Source organism: Ammospiza caudacuta, chromosome 21, assembly GCF_027887145.1.
Source record: "Ammospiza caudacuta isolate bAmmCau1 chromosome 21, bAmmCau1.pri, whole genome shotgun sequence".
Lineage (NCBI taxonomy): Eukaryota > Metazoa > Chordata > Aves > Passeriformes > Passerellidae > Ammospiza > Ammospiza caudacuta.
Genome location: NC_080613.1, coordinates 4,133,955 through 4,156,993, shown reverse-complemented (window position 1 = coordinate 4,156,993; position 23,039 = coordinate 4,133,955). Strand labels below are relative to the sequence as shown.

The window sequence follows — 23,039 nt, the reverse complement described above, 5'->3', positions numbered from 1 at the left end:
TTCTCCAGGCCATGTTTTTACAAAGTCACCAAAATGAAAATTCAGCCCCTGATTGCCCCCACAGCTCCTCTGTGAGAACAAGCACAGCCCTTCCTTGTGCAGAGCAGCTCACCACGTGCTTGTTTCCTGTGTCAGCTGTGGGAAGGATCAATTATGCACATCCATGAACATCCCCTGCACCTGCATTCCCCCAGGAACCTTTTACCAACACCAAAGGATGGAGCAGAAATCAGGAACCAAGGCAAACCAGGCAGCCTAAAGTGAACACAGCACTGCAGCATTAACTGGCAACAGCAAATTGCCAGGCAGAGTGAAAATTTAAACAACAGGAACACAGAGAAATGCTTTGAATGGAAACCTACAAACCTCAGAGAAGTTTGGGATGTGCCTGGGGATAATTGTTCAGCTTCCCTCTCATGGCTCTGTACAATCTCTCAGAAAAGCCCCTGTGGTCTTGCCACACACGTCTGTTTTCTGTCAAATCTGCTGTTTGTCCTACTCAGTGCATTTCATCAGAGGTGTGTGAGGTTTGCTCTCACATCCACTGCACGTGGGGAGATGGGAGGCAGAAGGTTTGTGCAGCCCTGTGAATACATGAAGCACTCCACAAGGATTATGGTTATTTTCATAATAATTCTCCAGCCCTGCCTACGTTTGAAGTCAGGGATGTCTGGAGCTGAACCAGACAAGCAGAACACACACAAAAGCCCAATTAGCTCTGTATCACTAAAGCTCTTACAAACCCTAATGCATTCATCATTGTAGAACTAAGAGATGAGCATTGGGCTGTGCTCCTGCCTCAGTTCAGTCGGGTTTTAACTTGACTGATGCTGAGAGTTCTGTGATGAATCTCCTCCATTCACCTCCACTTGCAGGAGAGGAAACAGAGACAAAGGCAGAGCACCCCACTGGCCACCCTGACCTCATCCATGAAGTCCCTTTATAAAAACTGACCAAGTCTTAGCTCAGGTCCAGAGAAGCATCAATCCTTCATGCAATGCTTTCTGTTACCCCATTACAAAATCTAGATGTTGCTCAAAATCATGGAAAGTCTAAATAAGACATGAGACTAGACAGGGAAAGGCTCAACAGCAAAATAAGCGTTTGGTTCTGTAACAGATGCACAAGCACACAAAAGCAAGCTGGCTTTAGGTAGACCTTTTCAGATTACTTGAACATGTCTTTAAAAAACTGGATTAAAATACAGATTCCCCCTATTATTTTTCAATAACACAAGCGCAGCACAGAACAACTCACTAGTGCCACAAACTACTTTTTCATTCCTGTTTTTTGTTTCATGCTTCAATATCTTCTTCCAGCTGCTCATGTCTCCTTTTTTTTTTTCCCCTTCTCCTCACTTTGATCTATTAGTTTTCCCCAGAAATGGGGTTTATAAATCATTGTAATGCAGCCCTGGGAAAGACGGTGCTTAGTGCAGGGAGAAATACATTGCAGCTAACAGCCACGGCAGGGAGGAAAGCTCTCACCTCGGAGAGGGGCTTTGGCGACAGGTTACGGATGGCTCTGGGTTATTTTATGTCTGCATTCCTGCCAGCAGGGGCAGGGCCACAGGGAGAGCTGCCTGCACCCCTCCGCTATATTTCAACCTTCCTTCTGCAGGCAAAAACAAACCGCCCTGGGGCTCAGGAGGGAAAGGGAGAGAGGGACAAATTGGTAATAGAAAGGGGAGGGGAGGCAGGACAGGTGGGGATGGATCGTTGGGTTCCTGCTTTTGCACCATCGCATCTTTTTGTAAAAAATAAAAAGAAGGTTTGTGTCCCTTGCACCCTGAAAAGATGCTAATTTCATCCAGGTCCCATCCATTGGCAGCAATGGCAGGATCCAGCTCGCCCAGGGGCATTTCCACCCCTTTTGCCATGGCTTTTGTGTTCCCATTTTGTACTGGGGAAACTTCCCAGGACAATGCTGAGCCTACAGGAGCCACCCCTCCAGTGCTTCCCCACTTTGATCCCCATAACAGCAAATGCAGATGTTGTTTTGTTGTTCAGAAGTCTTTTTGTATTTGAAACCTAAGGGCTGAGCTTCTCTCCCCAGTCAGGATTTTGAAAGTTGGCTATTGTTATTAAAAATATCATCTAGGATAGAAGATGGGAGCAGTGCAAGGCTGGGCACAGGTCACAGGGTCATCTCAAAACAGCCTTTCCAAGCCAAATTGGTGGAAGGGCTGTTTAAGTGGTTGTGGCACAACACTGTGGCCAACAGACATCCCCTGAGTCTCCTCCTGGGAGTAAGAGTTAGTACTAAATGCAGAAAACTCAACATCATCGCACAGCCAGAGAGACAAACCTTCCTCAGCAGAGGTTTATATGCTTATCTCCTACCCTGGAGTGCACATAGATTAGGGGAACCCATTGCCAGCCCTATTTAATTAGGGAGGAAATAATCATAAATTCCTAAGAGCAGCACAGTCACATGCAGGCTACAGGCACTTTGAAGCACTGGCTGTGTTTTTAGGATCACCAGCTCCTAATAAGCCCACCCCAGGCAGACACACCATCCTTTAGTTCCTAAAGCACACAAAAGAGACACCATGCTGGAATCTTAGCTCTATCTTTAACAAAGCATTACCCCCTCCTCACCCTCTTGCCCATAATTGCCTTGTTATTGTCATTGGTGCCATTGTTCATTGGCTCGGCCCTAGAGAGGCCCAGGGGAGCACTTCTGCCTTAGCTAAACCAATATCTCCTGCAATAACCCCCTGCAGTTTCCCCTTTGCTATCCCATGTTGAATAAATCCTCCATCTCTGTTTGCTGAATGATCATAAAGATATGATTGAAGTTTCAGATTTATGGTTTCCTCCGAATCGAGGAGCAGCTCCAATAATGCCAGAGCCTGTTTGCTGCCTGGATGCACAGAAAGGGAGATTTGTAAGAGCAAAAATAAGAATGTAGAGATTAGAGACAGGTATTTTCTAGACATGTACAGGGGTTGGACTCACACACACTCTGCCAGAGCATCCTCTGTCCAAGGATCTCACTGTGCTTCCCAAGCACCCTGCCAGGCAGGGTGTGCACACAATATTTCACTCTAACAGCAAATCTGTCTCCAGCAGCCACACAAGGGAGCCACAAGAATTGCTTGCTGGGTAAAGGAGGATCCTAACTAAAGATCTCACTGTACAGCTGTACAAAAACTGAAGTGGTTGCTGAAGGCTGGCAGAGGGTCCATGTTAAGGTGGTCCTTGCTGTCAGCCTCATGCTCCATATTCCATGAGCTCCTTCAGAGCTGTTCTTGCAATCCTCTGGATGCCCAGGATGCTCTTTGGGCATCTTTTTACTGTCAGACTCAGGCTCCACATGCCATGAGCTCCCTCATGTTGTCTTCATGCAATCCTCTGGATGCCCAGGATGCTCTTTGGGCATCTTTTTACTGTCAGACTCAGGCTCCACACGCCATGAGCATCCCTCAAGTTGTCTTCATGGAATCCTCTGGATGCCTGGGATACTCTTTGGGGAGTGCAGAGAAACCCTCTGGCTCCTATGGGAGAACATCCCAGATGTGGAATTCCTCTGATCAAAGCACAAATACCCCAAAAAATCCCCACCAAAGGGGCACTGCACTTAGAGAGAAAAGCAGCTGCCCCCTGAGGACACCCAGCCTTGCACCTCCCTGCTCCTCCCAGGGACTCTGGTGCAGGATTGTGACCTTGGGATAATTATCACCTTCCCCAATGCTGTTGTCTTGGCCTGGGTGCCCCCCTTTCCCTTCAGCCCATGCCAGCAGCATTTAGTGGAGCCATCTCCATTGTACAGCTGGAATTGCACAGCATGGGGCACATTGCTATTCAGATTCAGGTCAATATTAATTTTTTTAATGAATAAACCACCTCAAAGCTGAAGTGAAAGCAAAGTTTGTGACTTTGGTGTCAAAAATCTGAAGAGAACATCCAAAACACCTTCCCTCAGCCTTATGGCTGCAGCACATTTGCTTTTCCCTGATTCACAGCCATTTTATGCTCATTCCCACTTCAACAAAAACCTATAAAACTCTTACAGCGTGATGCAGTCCTAAATTAAATGCACTTTAACATTGCTATATAACAAGGGAGTCTTAGCTCTTTTGAATTAATGCATGCAGCTGAGAAGGGGACCTTTCCTGGAAAATTTATTCTGCTTTATTTGGAGAAAACCCCACCTCGTTCCACCTTCTCTGAGAGCAGAGATGATTCTGTGTGTTATAATGAGGAATTTGTAATAATGAGAGCATTGTGTGTTCCAGTAACTACGAAGCCAACAACAGAAGACTTCTGTGAGCAGCAGTGTTTGTGTGATGTATGGTAATATTCTTCCTCAGTGCATTACAAAAGGAAAAAAGCAAGATAAAAATATCTTCCATTTTCTCCCTAATTTGTAGTTTTCTGGTGTTAGCAAGGCTTATAAGACACATGCTCCCAATTAGCTGCTCCTCTTAATTTAAATGCTTCATAAATTATCTCCTGCGCTTGTGGATTATCACTTCATAATGCGAGTTAGCATTTAAATAAATAGCTGCGATGTAGGAAATTAGAGAGGTTTACAGTCTGAGGCAGCAGCATAATGAAGGAAAATACCACAGCAGCTGAACAGGGCTTGGGAGGGATGTGATGAGGCAGAGATTTTTTTTCCCCCTTCTTTTTTTACCTTTTAGCAACCAAATTTGGGCTGCAACAGGGAAAATATGGGTCAGAACTCCAGCAGAGCAGGAGCCTTTTGTAATGGCTGAGCACGAAGGGAACATGGAGAATTTTTCAGTATGTAAAATGTCTGATTTAGCAAATATGATGCAATTAGGAAGTGACTTTTTCGAGCCAACTCTTGGTTGCCTCAGAAGGTTGCCCCTTTGAAAGCAATTGGGCTGCTCATGTATGTCATACCTGAGCAGTACCCAACCCCTTCTGTTCTATCCTTTCAAAAAAAAAAATAAAATGGGACTGGAGAGGAAAACAGCAGAACAAAGCAGAGCTGGAATTGTATCGAGAAAATTTGGTGGGGAAAGCAATGAGGGAGTCAGATGTAGAATTATGGGGAATTTTAGAAATATATATAGAGAGAGATAGAGTGAAGAAAGCAAGCATTGTTTTGTAAGCCACATAACTTCTGCCATGTTTTTAGCACCATTAATAAGATCAACCTAGAGAAAATGAGTGGTTTTAAGCATTGGTAGCAACTCCCCATTCTATTTCAGCCCAGTTTCACAGTTATTGTCCTAAATGTAGAAAATTACAAAGATGGAGCAGGAAAAAACCTCATGACAGCCCCTTGGAGGATTAAGGCTCTCTCCAGTGCTTGCTTGTCTTGCTTTTGGTGTCACTGGTGCTTTTTCTGCCACAGGAGAAAACTCTGGGCAGGAGTCAGCCCTGTTTGAGTGCCCCTGACCTCCTCAGGAGCTGAAATCAGGCACCAGTGGGCTCAGGACCCTTTGGTGTTTGTCCTGCAGAGCACCCAAGGTTGAGCACTGCAGCCCTGGCAAGTTCAGCTCTCTCAGCTCCCTGCTTGCTCACACGCACAAAATGTCAAAAATCATGGATTTTTTTTTTTTTCAAAAACACTGGAAAATCATAGAAGCTTTGACAGCCTTGACCAAAGTCCAGCCTTAGGCAGGAGTAAAGTTATTAGTTCCCTTATTTCCTGGAGAAAGCCTGACACATTAGGATTTCACAGCAGCTGGCTGTAAGTGTAATGGGCAGGGTGTGATTTTGCTGCCTGGGTTTTGCAGTTACATTTCAGCAGCTTGAATACATTTTGCTGTAGGACAGAGCAAATGATTCGGGCAGGTCCTTGCATCAGCACAAGGCCCTCAGTGCTTAATGGGAGTTGTGCCCAACTGACAGCACGATTTGAGTGTCTGCTGTATTTAATATTCTTCAAGAGCAGGGTCAAATTGTCTCATCATTTACATCCCTACAACCCTGCTGATCCCAGGGGAACTGCTCTTCCTCTGAACTCAACAGGGATGAATGTGGGCAACTGGACTGAGATGTGCTGGAAGAAGATTTCTGCCTGGACCCCTCAGGATTCAGGTGCTTGGAGACACAGCTCACCCTGCAGAGAGTTCCAGTCAGCACAGCAGGAGCCTTGTTTCATCCCATAATTTTCTATTCCAACAAGTAGTGTTTAGAAAGTGAAAAAGGGGATGATCCCACTCCAACCCACATCTGAAAGTTTACAGCTCTTCATCTCTCCAAGTGTGCAGGTGCTAAAAGAAAGGCTCTGGGGGCCAAGCTGTACCTGTGCTCTGTCCTCTGGGGCATATTTGCATCTCTGTTATCACTTTGTCTTCTGAAGCAGGCAGGAATGGCCACAGGTGCTCCTGGATTATTCTGTGCCTGAGCCTGATAAGCCTCAATTTCTCTGGGCTAGGAGCACACAGAATGCAGCTCTCCTATCCCAGCTGCAAGGGCTCTTCAGGTCTAAGAAAAACCTGGCACAAGTCTTGAATTCTGAATGCAGGAGACAGGACTGGAAGCCCCAGGACTGGATTCCTTCAGGGAGATGGTGCCACTTTTTTTACAGAATCACCTTTTCTTCCTAAAGAGAGTTTTAAATAATAAAATTGGAAGCTGCCGCATATCTTTCCAACTGATCTACTAATCATATTTCTTCAAATTTTATATCCCTGACCCTTGTAAAGGGATTGCAAGGAAGGCATTTTTTAAGCTGCATTTTAATAAGTCAATATGAAAGCTCAAAATTATTTAAAGCTTCTTAAATAGGATTATATTTGATTTCTTGTGGGAATAGTGAGGGATAGTCTAGTAAAGATGTTCTGTCCTGCTGAGGTTTTATTACATTAAAGAAACAGCATCCTTTTTTAACAGCAAAAACTTTATCTGTTCTCTAATGAAAATGGAGATTATTCTGTACATGAAGTGACTGAAGTTGGTAAGTTCCTGCATCTTTGATCAGAGATTAGAGTTTCTCCTTGAGTGAAAGCCGAGAGATTCCTGAACCAGAGGTTCAGCCTGAATTTAACAAGTTGCCTCCTCATCTAAAATATTTGAATTTCCTTCTAGGAGGTACCACAAGTGTATTGACTTCAGACAAATTCTGCTGTGAAATAACAGGTAGCTCTCAAGGCAGCCAGTATCTCATTTGCAGCCAGGGATTTAATTTGGCCTAAGAATCAGAGGTCTGTGCTGCTGGGGAACTATTTTACTATATAGGAAATGTCATATCCAGTCTGCTCTGAAAGGCCCACAGACAAATTCTCACTTGAATTCCACTCCTTTAATGTCAGTGTGACTTATATGAAGGTTACACTGGCAGCCCTTAGCTTAGTATGTTCTATTGCACCCATATAAAAGCAGGCGAGTCAAATAAAAACTACCTGTATGGAGTTGGAGCAGCAGCAGGGAGTTACATGGTGTAAGCAGCAGCTTCACTGAGCTGAGTTGCTCTGGACATAATCTGGGCCAACATCTGGTCTTGAGAACATAAAGGGATTTTTCTTGAAGTAGCAGATGGGGAGGTTCAAAGAACAGATATTATTAAGGATGAAACACAAAGAAAAGGTCATAAGTGCTGAAAAGGGACCGAACCTTAAAATAAAAAAAAGAAAAAAGAAAAACCAAACAAAAAATAGCCATTGTCCATTCTCTTTAACAATTAGAGAATTTTCTCTCATTCTCAAGCAGCCCACATCTCTCTCTCAGCCAAACCTCAGTGTCCTCATTGAAGCCAGGCATTAAGCAAGAGCATTCCCTGGCAGAATTTGACTTCAGGGTTTGCAGCACAGCAGGTGTCTCTAGGGCTGTGGTTTTCTGGGAAATGACAACCCCACTACACCCTTTCCCACTCTTCTCTGGGAAGTCAACAGCAAACATGGCAAAGTTGCTTTTTTTTTTTTTTTTGCCAAGCTGCTGTGTGTTATTCTGCCCACATTATACTCTGAGCTCCCAAATCTGCTGCTACATCAAAGACAGAATTATTTTCCTGTTTTTCCCACACTGATCTGTCCACCCATACCTGTTTTCCCACTGATGTTTCTTGTAGGGAGAACAAGGACTCAGCAAAGTCCTTCTCCATCCAGCTGCTCCAGGACCACCCCATGCTGTCCCAAACCTCCCTGCCATTGTCCCTACATGTCCTCAAATCTATCCCAGGCCCATTCTGCTCTTAGAGGTGAATGATAGTTGTAACTCCAGAAAAATCAGACACCACAGGTAAGACCTCACTCAGCAGCAGCTGTAACCTGCACATTCATTTAGCCTGAATAACCCATCCCTCCTGCCAAGGGCTTTGTCTTCTGACTACAGCCCACGTTTCTTCCTCAGGACTGAGAGCAGGCGAGGGCTGATGTGAACTTCACAAGCTGTGACACCCTCTACAGAAACACACGTGCTGCTTTGACCTTCAGTGCTGGCACAAAAACCTTACACAGACACAAATTTATCTGAAAGTCAGGAGCAGATTTAATAGAGCAGGAGAAGATCATTTTCAATATTTCCATCTCAATTAGAGTCAAACACCTCGGTGAGCCTCAGCCTTTGGGGCTGTACCTGGCCTGGCTGCTCCCAGCGTGGAGATGTCGGCAGAATCAGCAGAAATAGCACAACTGGGCAAGGTGTTGGTGATTTATCAATGCTGAAGTAATTCATCCTGACACTGAGGAGCTGAGCAGGAGCTCAGGGTCCAGCAGGTGCCCCCGAAGACCTGAGAGTTATACAGTGCCACACATCCACAGTGGCAGAGCTGGGAGATGACTCCTTAGCAAAAAAAATCCTTTTTTTTTTTTTTTTTTTTTGGCAGAGCTCGGATCTGACTCCTTAGCAAAAAAATCTCTTTTTAATTTTTTTTTTCTGAAGCCATTTTCAAACAGCACTCTTGTTACAGAGAATTGCAGTTTTAACTGTTGCAATGCTGTACTGCTAACTCCATTACATTATCATTATCTGCTAACTCCCTAAACAGTGACTAATATTCAGAGTCTCAGAATTTTGGGGCAAACAGAATTTTTCAGTGGAAAACTAGAAGGTGAATACACCCATGAAGATTGTGTACACAAATACTTTCATACCTGCCTGGCCCTTTAAAACCAAAATGATAGAGTTCATTTGCATTTAGATCTCTTTGGCTCCTTCTTTTCATCTAAAGACAAATCCTCACAAAGGCTGCTTAATTAGACCAAATTAGATTTCCACCTAGTGGCTTGTCATTCATTAGAAAACGCTGTTCTTTTTTTCAGTTTTGGTAATTATAAGCTGGTCTCGCAGTGTTCACTTCAGGTTCAAAGTCTGACTTGCATTCTTGATTTTGTGCAGATGAGAGGGAAATTATTCGGTGGCATCAAGTCTGCCCATTTTACAAGTTGGATAAAGATCATCACTGGAGTCTTTTATGTAACGGGGTATACTCTTTCTTAAGTCTTTAATGATTAATTGTTATAGCATATCTCATGGCAATTTTCAAGACTAAAAGCTAAGTGCAAACAGTTGGAAAGTGCAGTGAGTGTATCAGACAGTGGGTGCTGCCTGGACTGGGGTTTCTGTGTCTGACTCTGTGTGTGGCCCTTGCTTGTTGGTGTTCCTGCTTTTTTGGGAGAAAGAAAATGGCAAGGGAATGGTGCAAGGGGTTGTGTAAGGAGAATATGGGCTGGAAGGGCTGCCTGTCTTCTCTCATTGTCCTCTCTAACCAGCTCTGCTGCTGGCCTTACACAAAACACAGCTTCTAGAGGGGAAAATGGTTCAAATCCACACCTGACACTCAAAGGTTGGTGTCTAATAAGGCTGGAGCTCCCAGGGCAGGTCAGTGAGGAGCACAGGTTAGTGGAGATTGCACTTGTGGATGTGCTCTGGCTGATCTGTCTGGAGTATTTGTAATGAAAAGAGTTAAACTCACAGCAAGATCCTTGAGCTTTGCCACTTCTGACTCCAAGGGCAGCAGTTTGCCCAAGCATCACCCTTTTCTCTGGAAAGGGAAAGATTCTTCTTATAGAAGACCAGAATGATTTGGTCTCACTCTCTTCTCTCCCCAGCCCAAACTCCATTCCCTTTGCTGTCCTGCGTGGGCACACTGATTCCCTGCCTCAGTTTCCCCTTTATTACAGAATATTAATGCTCAGTGGCACACTTTGAGGCTAAATAAATCAGGGACAGATCTTGTGGTAGTCCATCAAGCAGAACTTCCTTTGGCTTTGACCTTTAATGCTTATGAAAAGCTTCGAAGACAACTGCCAACTTATTATTAATAATCTTCTTGGGAGTGGAAGTTTACAAGCAGTTGGCACCAGGCAACCCAGCAGCCTCCAGCCCCTGCTAGGATTTCTTCTGCACTAACAAACCCAGATTTTTCAGGTGTGTTTTTATAACAACATTCTTGTTTTACTTTCTCACACACACACACACAAAAAAAAAAAAAGGCAAGTTTTTCCTTCCACCTTTAAAAAAAATCTCATCAAATTTGCCTTTCTCAAAACACTGAACATTCCCTTTCTCATCTACCTAAACCTGATGTTGAGTTACTGTCCCCCAGAGGCTTTCAGTAGCTCAGTTCTGATGTATCCCTGCACTTTGTAGCTCACTGCCTTCTTAGAGTGTAATCAAACATCAAGCTAAGTAGCAAATAAATCTCCCGATCTCATAAGCTGCACAGCAAGATCATGTAAATGCAAATGAAGGGCTTGATTTCAAGCTGTCGTGGGGGGAAGGAGGGAAAAATGCTGGGCCTTGTCACTGCAATCACTTCACTCTGCAAGTGCAGTAAATCTGCAATAATAATAGTAATGGCAGCGTGACGGGAGGCTTTACTGTACAAGGGGGTGTAATGAAAAGGGGAACAGAAGGTGGGAAGGAGGCAGGGCCTGGCAGGCTGAAAATGCACCAGCACAGAGTTTGCAGGTGTCCACAGGGCAGAGCCAGAGAGGAGGGGACAGGGCTGAGTCAGAGCACTCAGAGGATTCAGGGATTTGCCCAGCAGCCCCTCCCAGGGAAAGGCTGTGGAGGCAGGGATTAAAAATCCACATCTCAGTCTCTTTCTGGACCTCTCTGTGTGTGGACATGTTTCCCAGCTCTCTCAGTCATCTTCAGAAAATTGATGCAATGTGTTTTGCTGGGCCATGAACGCCAGGGGACAGAACACAAATAAGTCTTGCAACAAAACCTGGAATCCTTAAAGATTTTGCACTTCTTTAAACCTTTGCAATGCCTCCACCTCTAGAAACAGACCCTTTTCAGAGCCTTCCTCTTCCTCCACAGCAAACATTTTCCAACACCTAAATACAAGTCCAGGGCTCAAGCCCAGGGCTGCAGACATTAGAAACTACGTGGCAAAGGCTCAGGATAACTCAGTAAACCCAACAGCACTCATTTTTCAGCCAACCAAGGGATCCCCACTGATCAAACACCCCCAGCACAGCACCATGACCAGTGGGAGCATGGCACCCTCCAAACCCTGCCCAGACACACCAGGAAAATTATCATGTCCAAGGGGAAAGGATGCATCAGCCAAGCCCTTAAGACAGTTTGAAAGAGCAAACAAAGCCTCAGTGATCATTTCTAACAGCCCTGAGAGGTGTTGATCTCTGCTGGGTGCTCTGGGAATGCTTCAGGATAAGGTCTAGAGCTCTCTTTTCCAAACTGGCTAGATAAACAGCATTTAGGATGCTGGATTTTCCTCACCGAGGTCGTAAAGGGAGAAAACTTGCAGAAGGTACCCAGAGAAAATTAGGACCGCCTGGGATGCAGAGAGAGACGGTTTTAATTAGAGCCAAGAGGTGGGAAATAAGGCAGAGAAATGACATCTTAATGAGGTTTAATGAAGTTGTCTGCTGATGGGCACAGCTGTCAGACAGATCTGTATTCCAGCCAAGCAGCTTTGTGACAGGCTAAACCTGAACACAGGGAACAGTGCTGGAACTGGGGGAGAAAGGGAAAAAAAAAAAAAAAGACCTTCTGCATCAACTTTGGCTCAGTTTCCCCTCTGCTTTATGATAGAGCACACCTATAATGCCTCAGGACAAACAAATGAAACCAGCCCATGAGCTGGAAACAGCATTTTGCTAATTTATGAATGAGAAAGGCTGTAATTGTGGATTACACTGAGCAGGATTCATTCCTGCTACATCCTTCCCCTCTTTGCTTTTGTAGGTAAAAAATGTTGGCAGGCAACCAGAGTCTTGTGAGCTCGTTGATTTTTCTTCAGGCACAGATTCTCTCCATGTTCAACATATTGGACCAGATTTTTTTTTTTAATTAATTATCCAGCACCTTCAGCTTTATTTATTCAGTGCAAAGTGACTGTAAAATGCCATCTGATCATAAAAGGAAACAGCATGCACTCATTTTGTGATGGAGTAAACACCCAACTGTGTTAACTTCAGGTGCTCTGCAGAAGGAACTCTTTAAATAAATAAATTTAAGTGTAATTTCGGAGTTCTGCACTCGAGGGTCTGGAAGCAGCTTTGCCACAGGTTACAAACCTCTTTTCCTGCACTGCAGTTTCTCAGTGATTTTTCTCCCATCTGACACACCTTTGCCACCACAGCAGATTTCTGATCTCACTTCCCTGATCCATTATCAGAAGGTGATCCCAGGAAAATGCCTTTTCTCCTGCTTCTGAGGAAGATGCCACCATTTCCCTTGCACAACCACCCTAAAAATAGCTGTAAATACAGGGGGAGCAGATCAGCAGTGAAAGCTCCTTTATCCCAGCTGGCAGCGCTTTGCACGAGCTCCTGGCACACACAGAGTGCACACAGGGTTTGTCACTGCCACTGCAGCCCTGGTGGCACTAAAACCCCCCTCAGTCCCCTTGTGCTGGACAGGGGACAGTCCCTCCCTGTGCTTGTGGCTCACAGGAGGGATGTGAGGAAATGCAACTGTGCTTGCATCACATCCCTGGGTGGATGGTTTTTAGAAAGGGCTGTTTGCAACAAAGGAGCTGCAGTTTTACACAGGGCAGGTCCCTGAAATTCATTTTCTGGGGAATTTTTGCTCCTGAAAGCTGTGAAAATGCCACACTTCCTTTGGAGTGTGAAGTGTAAAAGCTGGAGGAATTACAAGCACATTTTAAAGACCTCCATAGAGCCCTCTGGAAGGGTGCCTGTTCTGGACAAGGGTTATTAACCCTCACTCTGCTCTCCCTTCTTCATCCCCCTTCTCCTCCTCCTCCTCCTCTAGCATGCCTTGTGTCTTGATGATTCCCAGGCAGGAGCAGTGATGTGATTGTGCCTGGGGAAGTTTATGTCAGTTTTTTGGGAGGATGCAGAACTTGGAAATGAAATAACTCAAAGTAAAGTTAAGACCAGCTGCAGACACCACAGCTGGGCATCCCCACCAAAGGAGAGATTAACCAAACAAGAAGACTTCAAATTCATATCTATTGAGTCAGGATCCCTATTTCCAGCAAGGCTAGGTCTCTTTATAACTCAAAGCCTAACTTGTGTGAAATTCAGCATTCTTTAGGCTCCTTTTTGCACTGTGGCACTCACTTCTGCAAGTGGGATTCAAGCCCTTGCCGAATGGAAACTCCTAGTACTTGTGGCTGTGTTCTATTACAAACTTCTCTTTTCAGGGGCTTTATCTTATCAGAAAAGGCCTTTATGTTTCTCTATTAATGTTCCATATGCTTCTCTATTCCTTTTTCTGCAGCCAGAACTTGGAAAGCCCATGAGGAACTGCTACTCCCTGCCAGGCCCTGATTTTACCTATGGGATGTACATGCACAAGAGAGATGGAGGAGTCCCTGAAGGTAGGACACTGCCCCTAAACCACAGACTTGCAACAAAATCCTAATGCTAGTAGGAAGTCTCCTCTCCTTCCCATGGCTCTTCAATACTTCTCATCAAGCTGGAGGTGTAGAACTCCAACATTTACCCACTTTCATTAATATCACCCCAATTGCTTGGTGACCAGTGAAGTTTCTCTGTCACATTGGAAACTTTCAGAGGCTCACACATACCCAAGCAGGGAGGATGCACCTGCAAAATGTGATGCACCTGCAAAATGGGATGCACCTGGGCACTGTCATAAAATTGTCAAGGCTCCTGCTTTGTGCTCTTAGGGACAATTTCCCTGTAAAATCAGACACACTGAGCAAGCCATGGTGGAAGGTGAGAAGACATCCAATTCAGATGGGGTATGGGATGCAGTAGGATGGGGTATGAAGCTCACAAAAGGAACCTGAGTCTCACAAGACCCCCATGAAGGTGCACACACATCAATCTGCTTTCCCAAAAGGATCTAACCAAGTTGCCTCCTCCTTCCACCTCCAGCCATATGCCAAGGTCACCCCCATAAGAGGGTCACACCCTGGGACGTTGTGGCCATGAACCTTGGCCCCACAAGACCCCCATGCACGGTGCACACACATCAATCAGCTTTCCCAAAAGGATCTAACCAAGTTGCCTCCTTTTTGTTTCTATTTTCTTCCACCTCCAGCCATAGGCCACTGGGACACAGTGAAGGCCAAGGCCCGCCTCCGTAAGAGGATCATGCCCCAGGACTTTGTGGCCATGAACCTTAGTGCCACAGGACCCCCGTGAAAGTGCACACACATCTACTTTCCCAAAAGGATCAAACTGACATCCCTCCTCTTTGTCTCGATTTCCTTCCACCCATAGGCCACTGGGATGCAGTGAAGGCCAAGGCCCACCCCATAAAAGGGTCATGCCCCAAGACAGGACTTTGTGTCTATGAACCTCAGCCCCACAAGACCCCCATGAAGGTGCACACATCAATCAGCTTTCCCAAAAGGAGCTAACTGAGCTGCCTCCTCTTTTTCCTATTTCCTTCTACCTCAGCCATAGGGCACTGGGACGCAGTGAAGGCCAAGGCCCACCTCCATAAGAAGGTCGTGCCCTGGCATTTTATGGCCATGCACAGTGCACACACATCAATCTGCTTTCCCAAAAGGATCTAACCAAGTTTGCTCCTCTTTGTCTCCATTTCCTTCCAGCCATAGGGCACTGGGATGCAGTGAAGGCCAAGGCCCACTCCCACAAGAGGGTCATGCCTCAGGACTTCATGGCCATGAACTTTAGCCCCACAAGACCCCTATGCACGGTGCACACACATCAATCAAGGATCTAACCAAGTTTGCTCCTCTTTGTCTCCATTTCCTTCCAGCCATAGGGCACTGGGACACAGTGAAGGCCAAGGCCCACCCCCGTAAGAGGGTGATGCCGCGGGATTTCGTGGCCATGGGCCGTGCAGCTGTGGATGAAGGCTGCACCAAAGCCAGGGAGTTTGCTCTGTACTATGGCTACATGGACATCCGCTGCAAGGACATGGGCATCCTCAGATATGGGGGCAAGGTACCCCCAGGCGTGACCTTTGGCAAGCCACCACGGTAAGGGCCCTCCTCAGCATGAAATTATCCCTTCCTACCCGTGGGGGTATTAGTTATTGGGGGTTTTTTGGGTTTGGATTGAAGGTATTTGAGACAGTAATTTGTGTTTGGCTTTAATTTTGTTTATTTTAATTTAATATTTAATGTTTATTTTATTTTTATAAATTGTTTCTTTTATACTTTATAAATTGTTTATTTTATATTTTATAATGATTTTAAATTGTTTATTTTATCTTTTATATTTAATTTTTAATATTTCATTTTAATTGTTTCTTATTTTTATTACTAAAATAGTTTTATTATTGGGAGTTTGGCAGCTTTTCATTAGAAGGCACAAAATGGCTAACGATTTTTTGTTACAAGGTTTTTAAGACTAAACTGTCTAATTAAGAACTGACACTTAAATTATTTTTTTTAACTCATAACTGATTTCAAAGAGTTTTCAATGTGGACTTTTTTGCTTAATTACAAAATGCTACTTAAACTTACAAAGAAGTAGGAAGAAGAAGCATGAAGAAGAAACTTAGGACAACACTATGCTTTCTATTTTGCTTCTACCTACAACATACTAAAAATTTCAAAACCTAGATTTTTCACTAAGTGATACACTTACACTACTCTTTATAATTTATTTTACACTTTTGTGGATTCTAGTCTATATTGACATCTAGGAAACTTTTGCTATGAATGAGGGTTAAAGTTAGTGCTCCTTTGGGGGTCAGGGCACCCCAGAGCAGACAGAGAAATATTCCTGGTGCCCTGGGTTTCCACACCCACCCCCACACCTACATCCCTCCCCAGTCTCAGCTACCACAGACCCAAAAGAGAAGTGTCCTGAAGCTGGATATGCTGAGCCACAGCATCACATCCATGTCTGATGACACCCTGATATATGGTCTCCTCCAGCCAGGTCTCATAAGCTCTTGGAGGTTTATATCACACCAAGATAGCTCAGCTACCTTAGAAGGCATAAAATCAGCAGGATGGCTTCTGTGGTAGTGTTGCAAACAGAAAAGTTTTAATAAAAGGCAAAATAACAAAACTCTTCACAGAGAAAACCCAAGCCAGGGCAAGAGGTTCTTGCTCCTGGTAAAACACCTCACAAAAGGTGTTCCTTCCTTTGTAATCTTCTTTTTTCTAGTAATTTGCGCAAGCAGGGCTTTTTGGCTCCTGTCCAGTTGTCTCTCCTTAAGTTTGAGGGGAAGTCCCCCTGATCCTATGAGGTTTCTTTTTACCTAATTGAGGAGAGAAACTTCTTGGTTTATTTCCTTTTTTAAGGAAACAAAGGATAGTTTTGTCACTCCGTCAACAGGGGGCACATTCCTACAACACTCCTGTCAGATAATCAACTACCTGAATCTAACATACACGCCACGACACAGCCTCATTTCACCTGTAGTATTATGGGCTTGAAGCCTCTTAAAAATATCTTCAATGCCAACCCTTTAATCTAAAGGAACATGAAGAGCTGTCAGCCAGAAAATTGGCATCCCAGGGTCAGAAAATCAGAGCAACAGCATTTCTACCTGTCTGCACTGGTAGAAATACATTGGTGGAGTTAAAGATCAGTTCAAAGTTCTTTATCCTACTCTCTCCCACTTAGTTCATTGCTCTGAATTGGGCAAAAATTGAGAATGGAGCAGGACAGAGGCAGAAAAGCTTCTCCCTGCCAGTGCAACTCCAGCACAAACCAGTGCTCAAAGCCTCTCAAATTCCTGCAGCCCAGGGGGGTTTCTTGCTCTGTGCAGGTCTGGACCAGACATTAGGTTTTTATTTTAAGAGCTAGATAATAATCACTACCGGAAAAATAACAGCTACAAATTCTAGAGAAAAGACATGATGAACGGCACCGTGTATTTTACATGATAGTAAATGGGCTTTGCATATGCAAATTGAATGGATTTTAAAATGGTATTTAATGACAATTTTCGTAGCAGACATTAACATTAATTGCATCAAAATGAAAATGTAGCATTAGCTTGCTGTTAGCTGCAAATGCCCCAGCTATAAAGCTTTATCTTTATCAGTATCAGCCCTCATCCATGTGACAGGGCTGCTCTGCAAATTGCAGGCAAAAGGGCTTTTATGTTGCATAAGTATCCCCCAATGAAGGCCAAAATCAACATCAATTTTGCTTTATTTCTTCATAAACGGAGGTTAAATGGCTGCCTGTAAGAAGCCCAGGCATCCTTCAAAAGTTTTAAGGAAAATCTGCAGACCCCACAACAGCAGAAGTAGTGAGAAAGGGCTTTTAATTGAAAGTTATTATTGTACAACTTGCCTTCTCCTTAATAGCTACCTTTTATGCAGACTGATTGTATTTATCCCTTTACTTTAAAAGCACATTATAGATAAAACCAAATTATCAAGGAGTTGTTACAGACATTTCACTAAAAGTAGGAGTTTAACACAATTTTCCATGACTGGCAAGTTAGAGAGACCAGCTTTGGTGAGCATTGCCAGGACAAGCTGATCCCTGGTCACAGCCAGACCCATCTTCCTAAAAATGACCTGGTTGTCAATGGATTTTAGATGGGTTTGGACTCTAAGCCCTGTTTCACTGGGATCTCATTGCTGGGAAGGTGCTCCCAAGTGAGGCACATGCTTGTCTGAGGGCAGAAGAAACTGGCAAAAAGTCTTTTTGCACAGCTCCAAGCACTTCATGTCCTTAAGAAACAACAGATCTGATCTAGAGGTCTATTAACTTCTTGGGTACAGTGAATTTTTCAGCAAGAAGAGCACCTGCCTGTCATCTCCCAGCACTGACAGTGGGGCTGAGGAGGCCAGGGAGCAAAGGTGCTTTCCCATGGCACTGGAAGCAGCTGGGACACCCAGCCCAGAACCCAGTGCAGACCCTGCCCAGTCTGCAGCTCTCTACACAGTGGGAATTGCAGCTGGTGCCATCCCACAGCCTCAGGGCTGCGCTGCTTCCCTGAGAACCCAAATAACTCAAATAACCCAAATCGCTGTCACAGGAACGTGGCTGGGGTCACTGGGTAATGGGCAAGGGGCTTCTTGAGCCCTCACCACTCATCTCCAGCCCCTCCTCAGGCCCTGGGCTGTGCTGCTAAAGGCTTCTGTGCCCTGGAGACACCAGGGTCAGGAGCTCTCCCTAGGCTCACAGGCTGGAGCTCTCCTGGATCATCCCAAATGAAACAAGCACCAAAGCTGTGGTTGCTATTAGTGCCTTGTTAATCACTGCCTGGCCCTGCAGCTGCTCTAACTCAGATCTCTTGTGCCTCTGCTTTCTGCTCACGGTGTGTGCAGCATTTCAGCAGGCAGCCTCAGACACTGCAGCAAGCTCTCTGAAGCTTTGAGGCCTCTTTCCTTTCTTTTCCTGGGATATTTACCTTCAAAGGTCACCCATACCCCTCTATATTCCCCCTGGGCACCTTCGAGGGGAGAGAAGCAGCTCTGCTTTTTGCTGATTTTCCCCCCTATTCTCTCCCTCCCTTTTCCCAGAGTAATGTTTGCTACCAATCACGTGGCCAGCTTTGTTGTGAGAGTCATAAAAAGGACATTTTTCATCTCTCCTTTTTCCTGCTCTCGCTCCCTTCTCTCTCTCAGTAGCAGACAGAGATTTATTCCTTCCCTGATGCCTGTGGCATTTGGAGCTGGGAGGGGTCAGGGGAGGCACTGATGGAACATAACAGATAATGCAGTGGTTCCCCAGGGGCTTGTCCAGCTCCAGAGCCGATCCATCAGCAGGCAGTGCTCGTGCCAAGGTCAGCAGTAACGAGGATGGGGTGGGCTCCCAGCCTCCCCCGTGGGGCATCCTCCAGCCAGGCTCCCCCAGTTCATGCTCTGAGCTCCACAGGAGCTGCCCTGTGCAAGCACACTTTGCAGAGAGGACCCTGAGTGCAGGCACTGGGCTCACAGGCTCAGCTTCAGCTCTCCCAGCCCTCCTCCCCAGCACACACAGCTCCACAGGCTCATCTTCCAAGGAGAATTCCCATTTTGACAGTCCCCTCCAGGAGCTAAACCCCATCCACGTGCTCTGAGCACAGCACATCACAGAGCTGCTGTCCTCCCAGGTCTTTTCATTCAAAATAACCCCACAGGTGTGTCCAGCCCCATACTCTGCAATAATGACCTTGTTTTACAACGAGGAGGCTGCAGGGCACTGAGTGGGCTGGGTTTGATGATACTGGGGACCTAAAGGCACAGAGGGTCTGTGAAGACCTCCAGGATCTTCACTGCGGACACTCCAGCTGCATTTGGAAACCTCAATAGGTGTCCAGACCTACATTTATCCTCCTGACCACCTTTTCTGGCTGAGCTTCCCTGTGCACTGAAATCAGCCAACATTAAATGATCATTTTTGGAACAAGAAATAAACACAAAGACATGGATGCTGTCTACAGCTGGATTTTAGATGCTATTGATGTGTGCAAGGTCACACAAGGAGTTTGAAGCCAGCACACAGCTGGCACCCTGAGCACCAGTTCTGTCCCCAGGATTGAGCAGGGCAGAGTGCACCCTCAGCATGGACACACTGCCCAGCCCTGCCAGGAGAGAAAAACTTCCAGTCACCTCTTGGTGAGCATCCTAAACCTGCCTGCTGTGCCCCAGAACGTGCTCCTGGGCAGGAGGAGTGCACAGCCATGCTCTGCCATCCTGTAGCTGCTCCAAAGCTGCATGGCCACAGCCCTGCCTCCCACGGGCTGCCATGCACTTGGCAGTTGGCCTGGAGGTTGGGCTGACCTTGGGTGTGCTGGCAGGATTTCCCTGGCACTCTGTCATCCCCAGGGCTCCTGCTGGGCCCTCCCCACTGCCTGCCTTCTCTTCAACTGTCCCTTTCCTGAATTTTACAGCCCGTTTTCCTTCTGTCTTCATCTCCTGCCTTCATTCCACCTCCCACTCTCTAAAGCTGCTCTTAGTCCTTTGGCAGCTGTTTTCATCATGCCCCTGCAGCAAACTCACCTCTCCAAAGCATTTGGTCAGTGCAATCTCTCTTCTTCAAATTGTTACACTTGGCCAAGGGCATCAGTTACCCAGTACCTCCTCTTTAATTGGTATCATTTGCAACCATCCCAGTCTTTCACCTTCTCAGAGAAGAGAGATTTCTATGCTCATGCTCTGCTTAGCAAGTGGCCTTTCCACCTAAAATATCCTTGCTGTTTGCACACAGCCAGAACAAAGTTTAGAAAGGTATAGATTTATTTTTGAGATACTTAAAGAACATTTCAAGTTGCTAATACATGGCTGTGGAAAGAAAGCTAATCTAGATGTAGACCAGCTGCAAAGATGTCAAGGAAATAATGTGTTACTGGGAAGAACCCACCAGGAAAAGCTGGACAGGCAATAAAATTGAGTATTACATCAAATGTGCATCTGACCCATGATCACTGGAAGCCAAAGGGAGTGTAAAGCCACCAAAATCCTAACATTTAGGGGAAAAAAAGTTTTACAGGGAAAAGAAAAACCTGAGGACTGACAAAACAGATTATAAAAATATAACACAGTGAGTGGAATCACTGTCAGGCTCATGGCGACAGAGAAACGCAACTGAGATAAAAACACAGGACTCCATCAGCTCAGATAATTACACATCCTGTCCAATCCCACACTGAAAGGCTCTTGGTGCCTCTGCCACCATTCTCACACTGCTAAGATAAGAATTTCTATTTCAAGAGTAGTTTTCTTCTCCTGGGTGTGTGAGCTCCCAGCCCCTTCCGTGGTGCTGGTGGTGCCTGCAGCATCTGCTGGGCAGGTGGAGCTGTCACACCCTCCAAAAAACCCTAAGTGCACCATGAGGATACTGATTCCTCTCCAGAGTGGTGGTTTGCTTGCTGAAAGAGTTTCTGATTCCTTCAGGCTGATGGTTTAAGAGAAAATAAACAGCCAAGTCATGGTTTGGGATAAGGTTCTGTTCTGCACGTCAGCCATAGAGATGGGAAAAGAAAAGATCTGAAGGACAGATTAAGATCCCTTATTACCAATTGGTTTACACTGAATAGGAAAGTAATTTACTCTCACACACACTGGCTGTTGTCTGTGGGTTTATCTCCATTGATTACAGCCAGCTGAAGAATTTTTTCCAAAGTTTTACCATCTAGAGCTACTTCTGGCCCCAAGTGGACCTTTTTCTTTGCCAACTTTTGCTTTTCAATAAAAACCTGAGTCAGGGGGGAATAATCACAGAATCCTTTCTGTGAAAACAAAGCTTTTCAGCCCTCATCAACATCTTTTCCTTTCAAAAAAAGTCATGTTCCCACCCAGCCAGAGAGATTCGAGCATGGGATGCAGGTCAAGGGGAAGATCTCGTGCTTTGATTTCTTTTGCTCAGCATTGGAGTGGTTTTTTTCTTGGTTTTTCTCTGGATGTTTTGCATTTGATGATGGCCGCAGACTGAGCATTGTTCACTCTCAGCCATAGATCTGGATCTCCAGGCAAAACACCTGATTTTCTCAGAGGATAACAGTAGACAAATGTGTTGAAGACAAACCTAAATAATCTTCAATTAAGTCAGCCAAAGGGCATCACCAACCCTAAAATCAATGCGAGCACACCAATTCCAGCTTGTCAAGCCAGTTATTTAATGGGTAAGAGCTGGCTTGGTATCTTCACTGCCAGACACAGGTTTCCATATGTGCTTTTAGGACCAGTGCAAGCAAGCATCTCACTGGGCCTGGGAGGGAATAGTAAAGCAAATTGGTGCTCTTGTAACCATGTGTACTCCTAAGTACAGCTATGAGCATCTGATAAATCTTTTAAAGTGCATGTTTACAATGGATTTTATTCTTTTTACTGTTCTATACATATGAGCCCTCTGAGCAAAATAACAGATCCTCTGACACTTAGAAGAAGCCACTGCTTCATTGGCTGCCCGCAGTGAAATAATTTATATTGTTATTTCCTCACCCAAATGACAAGGATTGTAAAGAAGCTTCAGAAATTCAGAGTAATCAGTGCTGTGGAGGCTCAGATCCCGCTGCTGCCACACGAGTGGAAGACCCACTATTGGCACTGAGAGTTTTGCCAGCCCAAAGACTGCAAAAAAAATTGGTCCCTGAGTGTTTTCTACCAATTTTTCTCTTGTTATTTTCTTCAATAGTTAATGGAAAGCGAGGACAAGTGGAGATCATTTAAAAATTATCTTTTGGGCCTCTCCATGGGTTTATTGCCAGGACCTATTTAGAGAAGCATAAAGCTGTAAGGGGGCTGTAACTTCACTGTATATTCCACAAGCTGTTTAGGAAAACCGGGAGCCTTTGGACTCACACCCAGCTCATTTTGCCACATCTCCCTCTCCCCACAAACACACCCACACACGTGTGTGCAGGGACTTCCAGCTGCTAATTGAATTCACCCTTATGAAAGCCTTAACAAATTGTAAGTGACCTTTTATACCAATTTCAAAGTCAAGGATTCGCCAGCTAACCGCACATCCCTCTTCTGCCATTCACTGTTATGCAAAACCCACAAACAATTAAAAGAAATAATGAAGAGCCCAGCGGCCCTGTTTCCTAATTAGCTGCAGGAGGCAGTGCTGGGGAGCGTGGTTAAGTACTTCAATTACCTCGGCCCTCCTCGCAGCCCTTGTTAGAAGAGACAGGTCCAGGGGCCAAAGGGGAACAATTAAGGCGAGGCAGAGCCCGCGGTTTGCAGGGGGATGCCGGGGCTCTCACACAGGAGCCAGAGCTGTAATCATACCCCAGCTTCCTGCTGGGCTACACACAGACAAATTAATGGGAGATAGATTGCTACCTGCAGCCCATCAGTAACCAGGGAGGCAGGAGGCAATGCAGCAC

General features: G+C 45.3%; 1 protein-coding gene across 1 annotated transcript in view; it reads left to right on the top strand.

Annotated features, from left to right (window-relative positions):
- The window catches only part of CFAP77 (cilia and flagella associated protein 77), a 58,497-nt gene that overhangs the window by 19,309 nt on the left and 16,149 nt on the right, over positions 1 to 23,039 (top strand). Inside the window, exons 2-3 of the mRNA XM_058818229.1 lie at positions 13,587 to 13,686; positions 15,063 to 15,285. Of these exons, the coding sequence (XP_058674212.1) occupies positions 13,587 to 13,686; positions 15,063 to 15,285 (323 nt within the window). The remainder of the gene's footprint in view (positions 1 to 13,586; positions 13,687 to 15,062; positions 15,286 to 23,039) is intronic.